Source organism: Bolinopsis microptera, chromosome 1 (assembly GCF_026151205.1).
Source record: "Bolinopsis microptera isolate Bmic1 chromosome 1, MBARI_Bmic_1.0, whole genome shotgun sequence".
NCBI lineage: Eukaryota > Metazoa > Ctenophora > Tentaculata > Lobata > Bolinopsidae > Bolinopsis > Bolinopsis microptera.
This window is the reverse complement of record NC_087072.1, coordinates 22,323,502-22,343,241: the sequence shown is the minus strand read 5'-3', so window position 1 is coordinate 22,343,241 and position 19,740 is coordinate 22,323,502. Positions and strand designations below refer to the sequence as shown.

Below are 19,740 nucleotides of genomic sequence, written 5' to 3'. Positions count from 1 at the left end.
ATCAAGTTATACATTTTACAATAATTTGTCTCATTGATAAATTCATTAATTCAAACACACTTAGTCCAGGTCTAAAGAAATGAATTATCCAATAATAATTGATCTATCATATAAAATAAAATAACATACAATTATGAAATGTATTCAATATAGCTGAAATATAAATTCTTGCTTGACAGTATATAAAAATCCCAAAAAATAAACATAAAATACATACAAAAGAGTTTACGGAAGAGAATAAAAAACTCTAATTGGTACAAAAATAAAACGTAAAGTTTGCTAGCAAAATTGTATAAAATATAAAATATGAATACGAACCCTTTTACTGTAAAAAAGTATGTTTATAATAATCCCCAGTATAAAACTATAAAAAATATGAAAAGAAATGATCACGACCTATTTTGGAGGATCAAATGACATCTCCAGGTAAAGGTGCATTCCTTGGGGCGGCTCAACCTCAACTTTCTGGTGAGTAATAAAACCGGGGAATATGAGGAGGTCTCCAGCTTCTATATCCGTCACGTAGCAGCTTTGTTTCGTGAAGAAATAACCAGTTACAACACTGAAGGTGGAACAGTTGCGTTGACTTTAACTCGATTAAACCCATTAAAAATATAGATAGTGTACTGTGTATCAATCAGTAAGTTGACATGTGCAATTTATAACATACCCTTCCACAGCAGGATAATCGTTAAGAGGCACTAAAACATGATAAGCAGCAGGATTCCCTCTATGTACGTGTCTCTTCTTCTCGAATTTACCCTCAACCTGTCGAGGACAATTACTAATAAAATTAGACAAGTAGAGACAAGTAGAGACAAATCAAGATAACTCCGAATAAAGAACCCTGGATCATTGGGAGAAATACATGGCTTACTCAATTGTATTATACGCTTTTGAAAAACATCATAATTAATCTCGAGTTAGTAATGAATCTCAGCAGCCAAGTGTAGTTATTATGTAACTCCTGTAATACCTCAATTATCCAACTGTCGTAAAGCTCCCCTTTGGGCTTGTAACCAGTGTAAAGTTTAGAAACAACATCCTCAGTCAGGTCCAGAATAACAGATGTGAGCGTGTCATTATATACTGACTTTCTGAGGTAATAGATTGAATATGATTAAAGTTATAAACTGATCCGGCTATCAACTTGAAACTGATAACTGAATATTAACTTAACCACGGTTTATCTACTTACGTAACATTGTAGCCGGGTCTGTCATAGAATTTCGGTTTGCCCGAGTAACCTGGTAGAGAATCCAGAGCTGTGACCATGTCTCGTCCAAACTCCACGGTGAAAGCCGATTTTTGGAGAAACACATTTTTGCATGGCTCAGAAAACGCTTCCGCCTCCAAAACCTGCGATGTGGCATCTTTAAATCTACAATTTTGCGTAAAAATCGTACGTGATGGTCTTGTGACTCCAAGAAAATTTCGTTCGGAGTTAGCGCGCACAGTAAACATCAGTAAAAGCAAAACATGAACGCATCCGTCCCGTGCTGCTATGCACAGCAAACAAGCTACACAAAAAGGATAAAGTCAAACCTTGTAACTGACGTATTTTTCTTTCCAATCCTCCAAAAATAGTCCGGCTAACTTAAGATCAGCCCCGTCTTCCTTGGTCTTTAACCACCTAAAGAAATAAAAGTATTCGTCTCCAGACGGGAACTGCTAGTTCTAATTCAACACCTCTTATCAATTTTTTGTTATTAATTTGAATGAAATGATAATTATCATCAGCTGACTTACCCATAATTGTGAACATTAGAGATAAACACAGGGACACGGTTCTCAAACAGGGTTTTGCAGAACGAGATATCTGGTTCAAGATGATTGTCGTATGAATTCCATTCCACCATTTTAACGGCTATAGATCGTTCAACAACATACAGATTTCGTACACAAGCTACTGGCATAACACCCTGGACCTGAAGAATACAAATATTCTCATCAAATCTTCCTGAAGATAAAGTTATCAACCCAACAGACATAGTTGAACACCCAAGCTTCTTGCAAATATTAATTTTTACAACAAAACACTTTTCCTTATAAATCCAAAGCAAATCGTCACACTAAAAAACATATCGTCACACTCACAGTTCTGGTGAGAATATTAGCATAGTCAGCAGATCTCTTGTACCCCCAAGTGTCCGTGAAGGTCCCCCAGAAGTTGGACCAGGCTGTTCCGTCCCGTTGTGCCACTGTTAAAAAATACGAGTTAACTGACGTCTCAGAGTTACACAGTTAAGAGATAATCGAGTAAGTTTAGGGCGGGGGAAGATGATTGTAATCGCTTTCACATCAAGGATCGATAATTGCGGTAAATGCGGCCCCGCTTCATGTTTTCAGATGTTTTAAAGTCTGGCGATTTACTTTTGTCCTTCGTGCTCAAAGATGAATTCTTTATTAAACAAATGTGCCATTTTAACACACAAAGTTTCTCCCAAGTCAAATTTGCTCGCATAAAACCTGGCTACCATGAATATGGAGCATAGACCATAGTACTCTGCCTCCTAAGGGCCAATAACGGAAATGGAATCAAGTCACGTGACTCAACGATGGCGTTTTATTGGATAGATATTCTGAATAATTCAAGTGCACGATGGGCACCTCCCTCAGCTACAATTTATGTCAAAAAATCCTACCACTTAACATATCCTTGACGCCTCAAATTGCTCAATTCGACCTGGTTAATTAATAAAACATTAAAAGTAAATACTTCTGAGTAGACATTTTCCTTTTCAGGCTTGCTTTGACCGGTAGTCATCATATCAGGGAACATCAGATTCTTTTGATACTTGACAAGAAATTGGCGCAGGGATTTCATATCAGTTAAAATCTCACTTAAAATACAATCTCACTTAAATTCGACAATCTCACTTAAATTTCTGTTCACTAGTTTGGGGCTTTGCTGCAAAATCCCATATTGAATCACTGTTCACTAAACAAAAGCAGGGAATACGAGCAGTTATGCCGGGCTACGTGAATTACTATTACAAGGACGGTAAGCTTCCGGATCATACTAAAACTACGTTTAAAGAGTACGAAATATTATCTGTACACGGGGTCATCATAAAAAATGCTCTGACTCTGATGCACAAGATAACTTACATGCCTGGCCTTCTGCCGTCGTCGATAAAAGACTTATTTCCTCCCGATATACCAAAGTATGGCACGTCTTATGACGACAATATCGACTGGCTAACAACGTTCTCTCAACCAGATCTACGCGCTAGTGTTCTGTATAAAGGTCCTATATTAGCTATTACCGAGCACAACATTAGTCGCATAACTTGCCCATCTAGCATTTTCTCAATAAGCATATATAAGAAATCAGCGAAGCGTGTAATGATAGAACTACAAAGCTCAGGAAACGATGAAGAATGGCCACCTTTTCTGTTACATAATTTACCCGGGCTACGTAAATCGACAAGATCAGGCACACAACAAATCAACTACCGAGAATAAACTAAGGAATAAATAAAACCAGACGGTTAGCACACTAGTCACTATCAACCATATGCCACTTTTTTCACTGCCCATTCACTGTCATATTAATAGCATCATATAGATAGCGCTAGCAGGTGCTGATAAGACATGGGCTCAGTTATTCTTTTTTGTTTTAACCTCAAGTAGCTTATAAAACAGTGCGTGTGATCATCTGTCGTATCAAATCAAATTATTTGTCACTATATGTTAATAAATCATGATATACAAGTTTTAATTTTTAAAGTTTCTGTTTTTGTTTTTAATGAATAGACGTACGTAATCAACATTTTCAATTTTCATATTCACGCATATTAAATAAAATTATATTGTTATGTATTATATTATTTTGTAAACATTGGCCGGGTATAAAAAACCGGTCCCCAAACAACAACAAGTTTGTTCACAAAAAAATGTGGTTGTGCAGTTAGAATTGCTCTTGTGCAGGTGTTATATTTCTTGTTTATTTGTTTCAGTTATTTTAATACTAATGTTTATAATGTTTCAGAATGTTTTAACCTCAGTGTGATTAAGTCTAAATGAACAAAGAGTTTTACTTATACTTCATTTAATCACACTGAGGTAACAACTATGGACAAACTACTGCGTCCTGAGACTTTTAGCGCCGACCCCTCTGCTGCCAACAGTTCCAAGGAGTGGGAGCACTGGAAAGCTAGGTTCGTGAAGTTCATTGGATCAATCACTAGCATTACGGAGGCTAACAAACAGGACCTACTCGTAAACTATGTAAGCACGGAGATCTATGCTCATATTTCGGAGACAGCTGATTACACAGCCTCAATTGCAGCATTGGAGAGTGTCTTCAATCCTAAGAGGAACGTCATTTTTGCACGACACCTGCTTAACACTTGCAAGCAAGACTCCAATACAGTGGACGCCTATTACCAAAAACTCAAATTTTTAGCCAAAGACTGCGTTTTCGGTGCAGTAAATGAGGCTACACACCAAAATGAAGCCATAAGAGAGGCATTTATAGCTGGCCTACAGTCTCCTGGTATACGTCAACGGGTATTGGAAAGCGAGAAGACTGCATTGTCAGACATCTATTCCTTAGCTAGAGGGCTAGAGGCAGCAAAGGTTCAGGCCCAATCTTATGTCAACCAAAGTTCATCTCTCAACGCAATTGTTAATAACAATGAATCAGTGTCAGATTCAGAAGGGTGTGCTAACCATGATGACAACTTCGTAGCAGCTGCCCCATTTCAATTCTCCTGTTATTTCTGCGGTGGGCCCAAACCGCACACAAACAGACAGGCCTGTCCTGCTTTTAACTCTAACTGCAACGGTTGTGGAATTCAGGGACATTTCCAGAAAGTCTGCAAAGCCGGTCGCCAATCTCAAGTTCGGGGCGGCAGTGCCCGCGGCAAGAATCGACGTAACAATCAATATCGTAGCTCTCAGAACATGACATCATCAGCAGTCCCTCACAGTAGCTCTCAATCCCAAAACGGGACATCATCGGCTCTTCACAACCATTATCTTGCAGCTTCGCCTCCATGCTTGTCCAAGAGTATTACCAGAGTCGTGGTCAATGGAAGAGAGCTTGATGCCTTGGTAGATTCTGGAAGTTCAGCAACTTTTCTCAGTAATGCCAGTGTCCGGAAGCATCAATGGGACATTAATCGCGGAGACCATGCACCTGTCAGTATGGCCTCTTCGTCCCACATCTCTCATCCTGTCGGTCACTGTACAGTAGATGTTCATTTCAATGGTGAATTATTACCAAATCAAACGATTGTGGTAATGAAGGACTTATGTGCTGATATGATCATAGGACTAGATATCCTTTCTGATTACAAATCCGTGACATTGGAGTTTGGAGGCCACAAACCTCCTACTATTGTATCTGCAGCTGCTTGTCTCATCAAAACACCTAAGCTCTTTGGACAATTAGAGGGGGACAGCCACCCTATAAGTATCAAATCAAGGAGATATTCTAACATTGATAAAACATTTATCAGAGTCGAGGTTAAAAAGCTGCTAGAAGCAGGAATCATTAAAGAGTGCGAGTCTCCATGGAGAGCCCAGGTCCTGGTCCACCAAGGGAATGAGAATCACAAGAAACGCCTTGTCATCGATTACTCCCAAACGATAAACAGATTTACTAAATTGGATGCTTATCCAGTCCCTCGAATCGACGAGATGGTAGAAGATATCTCAAAGCGCAAGTACTACAGTACACTTGATCTCTCATCTGCTTACCACCAGGTCCCTATTGCCGAAGACGAGCAAGAATATACCGCTTTCGAAGCTGATGGTAAGCTCTACTGTTTCATGTTTATCCCTTTCGGGGTGACTAACGGAGTGTCTGCCTTTCAAAGAACTGTCAACGATATCATAGCTGCAGAACACCTATCTGGTGAATACGTATATGTTGATAATATCACCATCGTAGGCATGACTAAGGAGGAGCATGATAATAACCTAGCAGAATTCCTTACAGCTGCTGCTAAGTACAATCTTGAATTTAATGATAGTAAAACAGTGTCCGGGGTCACTTCGATTAAGCTTCTTGGATATCTTGTTAGTCATAATTCCATAAAGCCCGATCCTGACAGAATACAACCTCTCCTGGGTATGCCTGCACCCAACAATGACAAATCCCTAAAGAGTGTACTTGGCTTGTTCGCTCATTACTCTAGGTGGGTCAAGAACTTTTCAGACAAGATTCACCCCCTGTCTCATGTCACTTCATTTCCTCTCAATGACAAACAGATAAAAGCATTTCAACTGTTAAAATCTGAAATTGCCAAAGCTGTCCTGGCCACGCCTGATCCTAATCTTCCTTTTACTCTAGAAACGGATGCATCAGACTATGCAATTGGCGCTACTCTCTGTCAATCCACTCGACCGATTGCATTCTTTTCCAGAACTCTTAACTCATCAGAGCGCAATCATCACTCAGTAGAGAAAGAAGCTTACGCTATCGTGGAGGCAATTCGTAAATGGAAACACTACCTCCTAGGGTCCCAATTCACTGTCATCACGGATCAACAGTCAGTTTCCTTCATGTTCGGTCTCTTAAACCATGGTAAAATTAAGAACGATAAAATAACCCGTTGGAGGATTGAGCTTTCGCCTTATGCATTTGACATTATGCACAGGCCTGGAAAAGATAACCTTCCAGCCGATGCTTTATCTCGATTAGTGTATCCTCATTGCTCAGCGATCACTAGTCTAAAAGCCTTACATGATCAGCTTTGCCATCCAGGAGTAACGCGTATGTCTCACTTTGTTCGCTCTCGGAATCTTCCTTTCTCTGTGGAAGATATTAAGAAAATGACAAGATCCTGCAGGGATTGTGCCGAGGTTAAGCCACGCTATTTTAAACCTCAACAGCCCCAGCATCTTATAAAAGCTACGGCCCCATTTGAGCGTTTGAACCTGGATTTCAAGGGACCACTCCCAACAAACACGAAAAACAAATTCATCCTCACTATCGTAGATGAATATTCTCGCTACCCCTTTGCTTTTCCCTGTACCGACACTTCCACCGATTCTGTCAAAAGCTGTCTAACGTCAATCTTTGGAGTATTTGGCATGCCGTCCTTCATTCACTCCGATCAGGGTAGTGGGTTCATGTCTGCAGAACTCAAGAAATGGCTACTCGAAAAAGGCATTGCTACAAGCCGTTCTTCACGTTTTAATCCCCAAGGAAACGGTCAAGTGGAGAAATACAATGGAACAGTGTGGAAGGCTGTACAATTAGCCTTAAGGACGAGAAAACTTCCACTAAAACTTTGGGAGCAGGTGATTACTGATGCTTTACATTCTATACGGTCCCTCCTCTGCACTGCAACTAACGATACCCCTCACGAACGTGTGTTTAATTTTCCTCGTAAATCAACAACTGGTAGCTCTCTTCCTGGGTGGCTAACAGATAACTCTAAAGCATTAATGAAACGTCACACCAATCGATCAAAGTACGATCCTCTCGTAGAAGAAGTGGAGCTTCTGGACGTCAATCCTAACACCAGTCATGTCAGAACTGGAGAAGGGGTAGAGCTGACGGTCTCCAATAAACACCTAGCTCCTATTGGTGATGATTCCCGGCCTAATGCTTTTGACAATATTGTGACTTCCGATGTTCATGACAGTATTGTGCCTTCAGATAATGTGATTAATGAAAACAAAAGTATTAATGAGGCTGTAACCAAAACTATTGACAATCCTATAAGACTGCGTAGATCTGGTAGAGACAGAACTCCCACAGTGTTGTATCCATCACCTGATAGCACGTCTAGTAACTCTGGCTATCAGTAAACATTTCATATTCACGGTTTTCATATTTACGTTTCATACTTATGTTTCACATTCATGTTTCATATTCACCTGAGTTGGGTATTTCCGAAGTAGATGTTTTTCTCTTTATTAGAATTGAATTCTGATTGTTTTGTATTCCGTTCAATAGAGCGTGACTGACGTATTTATTATATTTAGCCTGTCGGAGGTTTAATTGAATTTTTACCCGAGTAGGGAAATCGGCATTATTCTTAGAACCTGTGTTAGGAAGGTAATTTATATTTTGTGCCGTGCACATTTTAAATTGGCACTTTGAAAGGGTCTACTCTAGGACGCCATCTTAGGTCAAAGTTTTTGTAAGCACTTCTGTTTTAAACTTTGCGCGCGCACGCGCACGGGATCACTTTTCGATCTTGATTTTGTAGTTGTGTTTATTTATTCGGGGAGATTGTTATATTTCTTGTTTATTTGTTTCAGTTATTTTAATACTAATGTTTATAATGTTTCAGAATGTTTTAACCTCAGTGTGATTAAGTCTAAATGAACAAAGAGTTTTACTTATACTTCAGCAGGCGACAAGGTTTTTTCGACCCATAATTCTCTACAAGATGTCCAGGGGAGGGGTTAAAATACTTTCCTAAATTTTAATAAGTAAAAATAATATACAAGGCACTAAATAGACCTTATTTGGTGAAACACGAGGCTAATGCCATGTTACAAAATAACCGCCATTAAATGGTAACAGGAAATGCCAATCTTCTCTGTATCGTTCCAATTTTAGTATATGCACTACCGATAACCGAAGTAGTACGATATGGCTGCAAAGGTAAGCACCCCTCTATCACATGCTTTATTTCTTAAATGATTTTATATAATTCGCTAATTGTGTGATATATTTGTTCACAGTTTCATTTTGATATCGTATTATATATACATCTCGAGAGGCCTGATTCAAATATCATTTATCGATGAAAATTACCTTAATTGGTACACGTCCTTTTCTATAATATAATCTCAACCGTGAAAATATCATAATATAGTAGATCATAATTGGTGATGATATATAATATGGTAATAGGTGACTTTCTGTGCTGTGGTTGAACCGAAAGATTAAACTTACAGAGCGGAGCTATAACTGGTTTCTGATAAGAAACTAGCTCAGGAATAGTGTCCACAGTAATGTGTACACTCGAGTCAATGAACACGAAGTACTCAGCAGCTGTCTTAGCGAACAACTCGAGAAAGTAGTGCCTCGAGTCGTGATCTTCACTGTCAAATTCCTGGGTACATATTGTAAGTTGAGTGTAGGATTTACAGCCAAAAAGCTATAGAATACTTCCTATCAGAAAATTGTCTCATTTCTAGGTAAAATGTGACGACGCTTTTGAATTACAACAATATACACTCTTCGTAATATAATACACCCTGGCACTGATATAACATTTAGCAATATAACATTATAAGATGCACGTAGATTGTAGATTCTTAATTTTTTTACCTCTTCCAAGTGAGTGAATTTCTCAAATCCCTCGGGTGTCCATTCATTAACAAGGTCACTATCAACAAGAGATAGGATAACCAGCTCAACTCTGCTCTTATCGTACTTCATAGCTTGTAGACTTTTCAACAGGTTAGATAGAAAGGGATAGTGTTCTTCAATGTAAACCTGAGATACAAGGTATCATTTCAACAGGTTAGGTAGAAAAGGATAGTGTTCTTCAATGTAAACCTGAGATATAAGGTATCATTGTAAGTTGTTAGCTTGTTAGTAAAGAACTCTGGCGCATCTAGATCCAATTGATGACAATAACAATAGGGGGAAGAAATAACAATAGGGGGCAGGATTTGCTAATTTTTTTTAAAAGCACGTGACAGAAATTCCTGACAATTCAGGTTATTCCGACTAAGGTGCTCGTTAAGTGTTCTTTAATTAGTTTTTCCAGGTATGTAAGGTTTCAGACTGGTCTGTAGTTTCTCAATAGGGCATAAGGTAAGAGTTTAAGTAAAAAATACACTCAATCACGTGACTAGCGTGGTGTTACCCACGTGACCCTGATAGTAATTATCACGTGACTAGCGTGGTGTGACCCACGTGACCCTGATAGTAATTATCACGTGACTAGCGTGGTGTGACCCACGTGACCCTGATAGTAATTATTATGACACATTAGAGTGTTTTGATATGAGGTCATGTGACTCAAGCAATAGTTACTTCATGATAGATGGTATGTCACGTTACCACAAGATCACACGAGTGTCCAATCAAATCCCAATCACAAAGTTAATTGGCAATCATACCACTTTGATAGTCCGGCTGGGTTTCGAACTTGCAAGTATATACTGGAGTATAACAAATACAATAGAAGGAAGTTGACACCTGTTCATTAATGCCTCCACACAGAAAACTTGCTTGATGGGATACACACTACTAGTCAACTTGATCATACTTTTAACTTTTTAATCCTATGTACAAGTATATTGTAACATGAGGATAGCTAATTACCAATTATGATAGATAAGAGTGTTATATGACATTTTAATGATCCAATGAATGGTTGTGTTTCAAAGTCTGAGAGTTAATCGCCAATTATAAATTTAGATAGGAGTGTTAAGCAATTTGTAATCAGATCCCCATCTGAGAGTTAATTGCCAATTATAATAGATAGGAATGTTTTAATAGAATCGAGCTTAAATACGAGCACAAATTTTATTTTCTATATTATTCCTCTCCACTTTATTCATTTGCTGAAGTTTCTTTCCTCGTTGACTACATTTAACAAACCATGGTTCGATGTGATGACTCTATGAGTTATGCGAATTATAAGCGTCACTTACAAACCTGTAAAGGGACAGGGCGTTTTTGTCCAATATGTTGTGTTGAAATTGACCTTAGAGCCTTAGTGGTATCGCTTTAACCGACCATCTCCTGAATTTCCAACGAAAATGGTTTGTAACTTTTTAGATATTTCTATTGAACATGAATTCTGTCCATAGACAATAAACTATGGTTTTAAGCTAGCATTTGCTGTTTTTCCATTTTTGCATAATTTGCGTGATTATAGTTATCCGAGCCCCGATTGTGGAGAGAGGTTTAGTACTGGACGAGCAAGAGATCAGCACCGACCTCGATGTGGCTACCCACGACCTCAACCTAAACGGCGTAGAACAGATGCAGATGGAGCGGTGCTATCTCACGACCACCAGGACCCTGAAGGAACAAGAACTGCACTGAATGGATTGTTCAAGATCACTTCATCAGAGTCACCTGCAGTGACCGAGATTCTGCAGAATGAGGCTGAGAGATTAGCAGACATTCTAAGGTAGGTGATGGAAGTATTTTAAACGAGCTTATCCTGTTCAAACCCTGGATGCACTACACAAAAAATTCGCTGTAACCTTGTTTGAAAATGCTTTGTGACTGTGAAGTTTATTTAAAGTTTAAATGATTTTCTTTCTTCAAACATATTATTGGATTAAGATCACAATATTATGTATTAGTAATGTAAATTCCACAATTATCATCCATCAGATGTTTACTGTGGTGCGTCGTTGCAAAAAAGCATCCTTATCCACGAAAAGACGGTAACGCCAGTGAACTGAGTTACTACAAACAGTTCGAGAGTGAGGTGAAGGAGGATGGCATAATATGGCCAATCACCATGCAGCAGATTGGGAAATTCGAGCGGATGAACAAGTTAGTCTATCACATTATTTTAATCATAAATTTAATTCTTTGAATTTTCCTATGCTTATTTTCATATGTTAAGTTTAGTTTCAGAAATCATAAGTTGACCTATATCCAACACGATTGCATTTTCAGTGTAAGGATAAATGTGACCGCCTATGATGACTGCAAGGAGGCAGCAGGCGAGCCATATTATCCAGTACGAGTTTCACCGATAGATGACCCTACGCTACCCACGGCGCACAGTCAATGTGATGGTATTAACTAACGGTGATACCACACACTTTGTGCTAATCAAATCGCTGAATGTCCTGCTGATGAAGGGGAGGAATTCAAAACATCATTGTCAGAGGTAATTTTTTTTTTTTTTTAAATAAATTAAATTTCTAAAAATAAAAAATAAAAATATTTTTAAAATAATAAAAAATGATGTTATATCCATAATTGCTTTTACTTCACACTAACAAAATATATTCAAATATTCATTTACATTACAGGTGTTTTCATGGTTTTAAACAACTAAGCAACCTCATCAAACATGAGGAGAGCTGCATTCGGTTTAAGCCGCAGGGAATCAAATTCCCTGTTGAGGATGTACTCTATTTCAAGGGTTATGATAAGATGGTACAGTCGCCTGTATACATAGTGGCAGGTAACAGAATCACAAAATTTATAATGTAGATCGCAACTTTTTTTCAGTTAGATAAACTTATTAATGTTTATAAAGTGATACTATAAATTGATTCTGTCCAATTCAATTATATACTAACCCCATACATTTTCTAGATTTCGAGTCATACATCAAGCCAATGGAGCAAACGGGTGACTCAAATGTACAGGTTTGGATACTAGTAATACTTTTATAAATGTTGTAAATAGTCATTAAGGTGTCTATGGATTTTTTAATAGATGTAGAAACAAGGTTAATATTTGATGATCTTATATTATAATTCATTCAGGCAACTAAAAAGGTTAAGGAACATGAAGCTTGTGGGTTTGCGTACAAGGTGGTAACCCCATTTGAGTCATACCAACAATCTGTAGTTGTGTACAGAGATGACGGAAGAGGTGGTGTGGCGAATGTATTTGTGGCCATGATGTACGAGGAATGCGATCGCTTACACGATCTAATCTGGGCAGAGGAGTCCATGATTCCTCTGACAGATGATGAGAAGCAGGCATTTGCTTCAAGCAGATCATGTTATCTTTGTCACCAACTCCTTGTCGATAAGGATAAAGTCAGAGATCATTGCCACTATACGTAAGTGAAATACCACACTTATTATTAATATCCTTTTTCTTAGTTTTTATTTTATTTAAAATTTTTTGAAACCTTCAGGATATCACCAAACTCATTAGATTTATAAAGTTATTTTATATTTTCAGGGGGAAGTATTTCGGAGCTGCACATAGTCTGTGTAATATGAAAAGGGAGACGGATAAACATCTAACAATTGTCTTCCATAATTTTAAGGTAATTCTACTATATAAATCAATCAAAATAGAGACAATGATGGGATTTAAATTCACACTTCATATTAACACAATTATTGTTATATCCCTAAATTCATATTTTTTTAACAGGGCTATGATGTGCACTCTGTAATCAAAGCACTCGGAAACATGGAGGATGATCTATGTAACATCAAAATCATCCCAAATAACATCGAGAAATACGCATCAGTATCAACGAGAAAGTTTAGGTTTGTCTCAATACTTTTCATTTATATGACGAAATATGAAATAATAGCTGTGAATTAATCTTTAAATCTATATTCTTGCTGATGAAAATATATTTAAACTTGTATATTTCAGATTTATAGACTCACTACAACATCTGTCAACTTCTCTTGACTCTCTGACGAAGAACCTGGTCACAAGAGGTCTGGATAATCTTAAACACACCAAAGATTATAAAGATGCTCACCACGAAGGGAGTCAGGAGAAGTTTGAACTTCTAACAAGGAAAGGGGTCTACCCCTACTCTTATGTGGATGAGGCTGCAAAGTTTAATGAAGGTTTGTTTAACTTACTGTAACATTGATTTATTAAATTACAGACTTTATATATGCACATCAAAGTTATTCCCATTCCTCCAAAACCAGTTTTATACACAATACATGATTAGCTAACAGAGATAAATGTTATCAGGACTCCCTACACAAGCTGCCTTCAAGAATGAGCTTACTGGAGATGGACTCTCCAATGAAGACTATCAACATGTTGAAACAGTTTGGGACACCTTTGGGATGAACACGTTGGGGGATCTTCATGACTTTTATTTGATTCGAATATCTGTTGAGGATTAAATGTATGGAATAGTAAAATTGTCAAAGAATCACGAGATTATTATAAACTGTTATCTCATAATTTTAATTTTTTGGCATACATATCCCTCCCGTCACTTACTTTTGATGCATGTCTGAAATTATCCAAGAAAATACTCCAGATTGTAAAGGACGTTGATATGCTCCAGATGCTTGAGTCTGGCATTAGAGATTTGTGTAATTATCTTGAGAATTTCAAACTTTTTAATATAGTTCAACGAAATCTTTGATTGTAATGATATAACAGAGGAAAAATTAGGTGAATAATTTTAACATTTTTTTCTAATCATCAGGTGGTATCATTTTCACACCGTCATGCTGTAGCAAACAACCCACAGATGACTAACAATGATCCAGCTAAAGAAGAATCACATCTGCTGTACATTGACGCAAACGTTAGTATATTTCATTCTTTTTTTAAGAGCCATGATTTATTTAATTTTTTATTAGAACTAATACTAATTAACACTCTATAATCATGATAAATAGAATAAACAACCTTTCAGAACCTGTACGGATATGCTATGTCGGAACCCGTACCGATTGATCAGTTTGAGTGGGTAGAGGACGATATTGCTACCAACTGGACCACAGAGGATATCATGGCTCTTAATCCAAACGGTAGACAGTGCTATATTTTCGAGGTCGATCTTGAGATCCCTCAAGACGTTCACGACCATACCAGTGACTACCCACTTTGCCCAGAAAGATTGGAAATCAACAAAGACATGATTTCTCCCAAATCATGGTTAGTTCTTGAAGTTTTATTACATCTAGAGTGGGGATAAGTTATATAAGTTAATCAAATTATCAATAGTAACATTTTAGGGAACTCATGATCTACACAAACATCTTTATTCATCACCTACTATTTGTTTCAGGGAGGTAAGAGTTCAAAGGGGGTGCGGCAATGATTTCAGCTCGACTAAGCTTGCTCCAAATTTCTTCCCGAAGACGGCATATGTTATTCACCTTAGAAACCTGCAGTTCTATCTGAGTCAATGAAACATGAAACAAAAGTGTCAAGTCAAGGTGTTGTGCTCACAAACGTATGTCGAGCAATTCGGTTTCGGCAAGAAGCTTGGATTGCTCCATACATAGCAGAAAATACTAGACTCAGACAGGCTGCGGTCGACAAGTTTGAAAAGGACTACTATAAGCTCCTTAACAATGCCCTCTTTGGGAAGACTATGAAGAATGTGAGGAAGAGAGTAAAGATTGTGCTTGTCAACAAGGGAAGGAGCCATGCCTGGCAAACCTCCAAACCCACGTTTAAGAGATTCGAAATCTTTGATGAGAATCTCGTGGGGGTGGAGGTAGCACAAACAACCATTACCTTGGACAAGCCAATCTTTGTTGGCTTCACTGTCCTAGAGCTGTCAAAACTGCTCATGTACAAGTTTCACTAATGAAACCAAACTTCCCAGAAGCAGTGCTCTGTTTTACAGACACTGACTCATTCCTCTACCACATCAAATGTACAAATTTGTACAGTGAACACTTGGTCAGGTTGAAGAGTTATTTTGACTTTTCAAGCCTAGCGGAAGATCACCCGCTGTTCTCAAATGAGAATAAAGCAGTTATTGGCAAATTCAAGGATGAGGCTGAGGGGTGGATTATCATAATATCATCAAAAAGTGGACTTAATTAAAATACAAACTTCGGCGTCTGTTCAGGTACAAACAGACAGACTGGCCTATCACAAAAACATGGTGTCATTCACCAATGATAAAATACCAGGGCCGGTCAAACTACCTCAAGACTTTACCCTCAACCTAGAGCTTATTGTCACACAAGCTGGAAAAATGGCAGGAAGAAGGGAGTACCTGAGCTGCAGCTGGCCACAAGATTTGCGTCATTACTGGGGCAAGGATTTAGCGCTATAGACTCATTACATGGGTCACAACATGTTTCTCAAATAGCAACGACCCAGAGGAGGAACTGGCGATTCTTCATTAACCCGATTAGGACTACCCTAAAATTCCTAGTGTTTAACATCGAACAACCCGAGTATATACCTGACTACGCCTACCCACGAGCTGCTAGTATCCCTAATACAAAGCCACGAACATGAGAGTCACGATAACCACCGCTGTCTGCTTCAAAAGTTCAAATTGAGACCATGCGTTATAGCATCCGGGACAGAATGATGAGACGTCGTGCAAGAAATAACGAGGGATAAAATGTAAGTATCATTGTTCTTCATTATATACATTATATGATTATTTGTTATTATTGACTTTTCACAAATAAAATTGTCAGTAACATCCATCCTCGGATCACTTGGGGCTCTTGATAACAACTTTATTAATTGCATCTTCAAAATATCTCAGGTTAGAGTAACGTACATGATGGACAGGTCGTTCAGGAAACTGGTGAAGATCGAGCTAGCAACCCTCGACAGTTGTACACGGTGAAAGCTCTGAGGAAAGAGTACGTCCCGCTGGCTAGCCGATTTGCCCATCTATTCGGGCAAGGGTTTACACAAATAGACTCATTACACGGATCACATTATTTATCTAAGACGGCGATGACACAAAGGAGGAATCCGTTGCAATTGGATGAGGCCAATTGCAACGGATTCACTTACGGTATCTATTGTAACGATAAGTATGTTCCTCCTTTAGCTTTGGATATATGTGATGGTACAGAGGTCTGTGATGATGGCATGGATGAGTCAAACTGTTACAGACGAAACTGAGTATAAATGTGAAATCTTCCTGGGATCTACTTTTGTACCGGTCCATAACTATACCCGGTGCCGGGTGCGGAGTATTGAACACAGACGAAGGAGAAAAGGTTAGACCTTACTGCAGTGAGTTCAAGAAATATCAAACAAATTGCACTGATTCGGCGAAGGTTGGGGCAACTTGTAAAGTAGATGAATACCTGTCCACAGTTTCAAAATATATGATTTGCTCTCATGCATATACAGTTCGGTAATCTGAAGATTTGTGATGATCGTATTGAAAGGCTGTGTTTTACTATCTCACCATCTTGTTACAAACACAAACACAACATGTGTGATGGATTATACGATTGTGATGACCAAGCAGAATCGAATCCAATTTGTTTGAGTCAAACGACATCTACCTGTACTAGGAAAGTTGGAAAACAATCCAACACTGCCCCTGGCCTGGCTGTTAGACGGTATTGAGGACTGTCTTGACGGGAGTGATGAACAAGCAATCTGGCCAACATGCGGGAAGGACAGATCATATAGATTAGTTACCAATAATGATACTTGTCATTGGGGAGATCCAGGCAATGTGGAATTGGATGATCTTTGTGATGGACTGGAAACTTGTGGAAATGAGAATAAAATGTGCTCGCTGTCCCGTAGTCCCGTAAATTACCACTTCTGTTCTGAGCTCAAAGCACGGTCTCTACATGCAGCTGACATTCTGTCTCAAAGGACTCAGAAGTATTAAAATTCTCAGAAGTGTTAATTGTACAAGTGAGCTGTTTATATTCCCCGACCACGAGTACTTTGGGGTGGACACTTAAACTGAGCTGCTTGAACTGCCAAATGATATTGTGCAAAACTGTGGTCATCTGTTTGGAGGACAGTACGTTTTCACCAGCTGCACCAATGAAGATTTGGTTTTGCAGGAGATTTTCGGTGGGGCTCTTCAAATTTAATGACTGAAGTCAGCTCAAAATTACCTCAATAAAAAGACATAATATCTATTATTTTAGTATGCTAGCTCACCACAATAAATAGTGTCGGGGCGAAGTCTTTCTTTTTGTTACAAGAATTGCAAGTAGTCCTTGTGATTCCATTGCCAACATATCGTCCAATCTGATAAATTAAGGTCCATTATTCAAGGTTTTATACAGAAATTCTAATTCCTTGCATAGAGATTAGTGATGAACAGATCAGTCTAAAATTAATTTTCTGAACAATCCGCTTCACCACAAGAAACAATGTTAGGTTAATGATATGTTGATAACAAAACCCATTAAACTGTCATATAACTAAGTTTTATTACCTCACTAAAGAGTCGCTGAGCAGGAAGAGGGGCGGATTCAGCAAGGTGAACAATGTTAGGCTTACCACCTTCCAATATCAAGGTGTTGTTTGTATCTGTAAACTCCAACTCCGCTGGGAAAATCCTTTGTTAATATATAATTATGTTATAATGGCATGTGCATTGTTCATGAATAATGATCCATTGGCCCACTCCGCTTTGTTGATGAACTGCTTTAAATCACAAATTAATTGTTCACTGTAAATTTCAGCATGAATTTTGGTTGACTGATATTATTAAAATGTCTATAATTATATTCAATCCAAACAGGTGCAGTTTGGACTATAATTATAGCATTACCTAATTGAAAGTTGTCCTTGCCAATAGTTGATATTCTTTCTCCAGAAGTATCCACCAAGATGTCACTACCTCCAGCGAGGAATTGGTCAGAGAGAAAAGTCTGAAGATTAGCCAAGTCGTGTGGTAAAACACGAAGTAGGTCAGATTTGTATCCAAGTACTATAGAGCTATCAAGATAGGGAAACTTCCTGAAAAAGAACTTCAGATTATACAAATTTTGTTTTCCTTTCAAATCATATTATATATATATAAATTGAATAGCTATAAAGTACATTATTATATAATACATTGTTCTAAAATTTTATAGAAGTGTATCTTGCAAGTTCTTTAGATATATAATAAACATTGACTCTTAATATTAGTTATAACGATACAGTTTTCACAATACCAATGGAGTATAAACTTTTTTTGTTTTTACAATTACTTACCCCTTCTTGAGCTGACCATCGTACTTATCACAGGAACTTGTACACACATTGGATCCAGCAGTAATTATCTGGCCCTTCTCGACAGCAACTTGGTTACTGTTGAGTAGCGTCAGCCGCTGACCTCCGTAAAGTACAATTATATCTTCATCCTCCACGTCTGAAACATCAACATTACAGTGTTATATGCTAGGCGTGCTTCGTTACTGCAACTGTGTGTTTCAGTTAGATGTTGTATCGTGTGATAAACATAGCAAGTGTTCAAGTAGCATAGGTAAGTTTCATACAGTCTAAGGATGATTAGGATCATCAAACCAAATATGATAAGGGCATACGAATCAAACATGGGTGACTAGTCCAAACGATTCAAACCATTAAAACTATTTAACTACTGTTCAAACCTTGAAGAAGAAGTTGGACATCCTCGCCAATCAGATGAGGTATCCCAAAATTGAATGCAGAATCTTGGAGAAGGGTGTGATCTAATGTTTCTGGACTCCAATTTATGATGGAGATTGTGATTACACAAGGCAGTGCCATGAGAATCACTGTCAGCTTTAACATGTCCAACTTTATCATATCTAAATAGAAGTTTTTAGATAAAATAGTATAAGTATTGCTGTAGCACAAGATAGCAGATATATGCATACCAAATAATGCATCGGTCAGGGTCCTTGTCCATTATTCATCCGTTTGTCCAAGACTGTGGGGCAAAGCCTTGTTTAATATCTTATTTTGCTTTACTGAACTCACAGTTCCATGGGTTTATTGATGTACATATTAATTGGGCTTAGTAATAAGTAAAACAAAATTTTAAGTAAAACAAAATTTAAATTTTATTACCATTACAATGAATAATGATATCATAATAAATATAAGTAGACATCCGATAATAAACTTGTTACATCCAGTACAACCCAAGATGTCAGCCGACGCGACTTACAAAAATAATACCCCAAAATTTCTCATGCTAGATGTCAAATACTGGACATAGGGAAGGTGCAACTTCAACTTTTCTATTGCTGCAATGTTAACAGCATGTATGTCATGCTCTAGATATTTGACGTTTGTGATTGAAATGCTGATTTCAGGAAATAGCTTCGAAGTTTTTAGCCTTCTGATAACAGGACTATTGATTGAACAAGTTCGTGATAACCTCACAACAAGCACCTACACCAGAAGACTAATCAGTTTGTATGATCTGTCCATTTGATACCTTTTAG

General features: G+C 38.0%; 1 protein-coding gene across 1 annotated transcript; it reads right to left on the bottom strand.

The window, feature by feature from the left end:
* Nucleotides 1-223: 223 nt before the first annotated feature.
* Nucleotides 224-19,109, bottom strand: LOC134814999 (procollagen-lysine,2-oxoglutarate 5-dioxygenase 1-like). The gene is made up of 14 exons (XM_063823417.1): nucleotides 18,919-19,109; nucleotides 18,521-18,677; nucleotides 18,093-18,280; nucleotides 17,754-17,866; nucleotides 17,474-17,563; nucleotides 9,248-9,415; nucleotides 8,870-9,029; nucleotides 2,098-2,201; nucleotides 1,750-1,928; nucleotides 1,546-1,633; nucleotides 1,199-1,359; nucleotides 977-1,097; nucleotides 671-768; nucleotides 224-562 (listed from the first exon to the last, which is right to left on the bottom strand). Exons 1-14 carry the CDS (start codon nucleotides 19,094-19,096, stop codon nucleotides 397-399), a joined length of 1,971 nt encoding a protein of 656 aa, XP_063679487.1. The 5' UTR covers nucleotides 19,097-19,109; the 3' UTR covers nucleotides 224-396.
* Nucleotides 19,110-19,740: the final 631 nt, after the last annotated feature.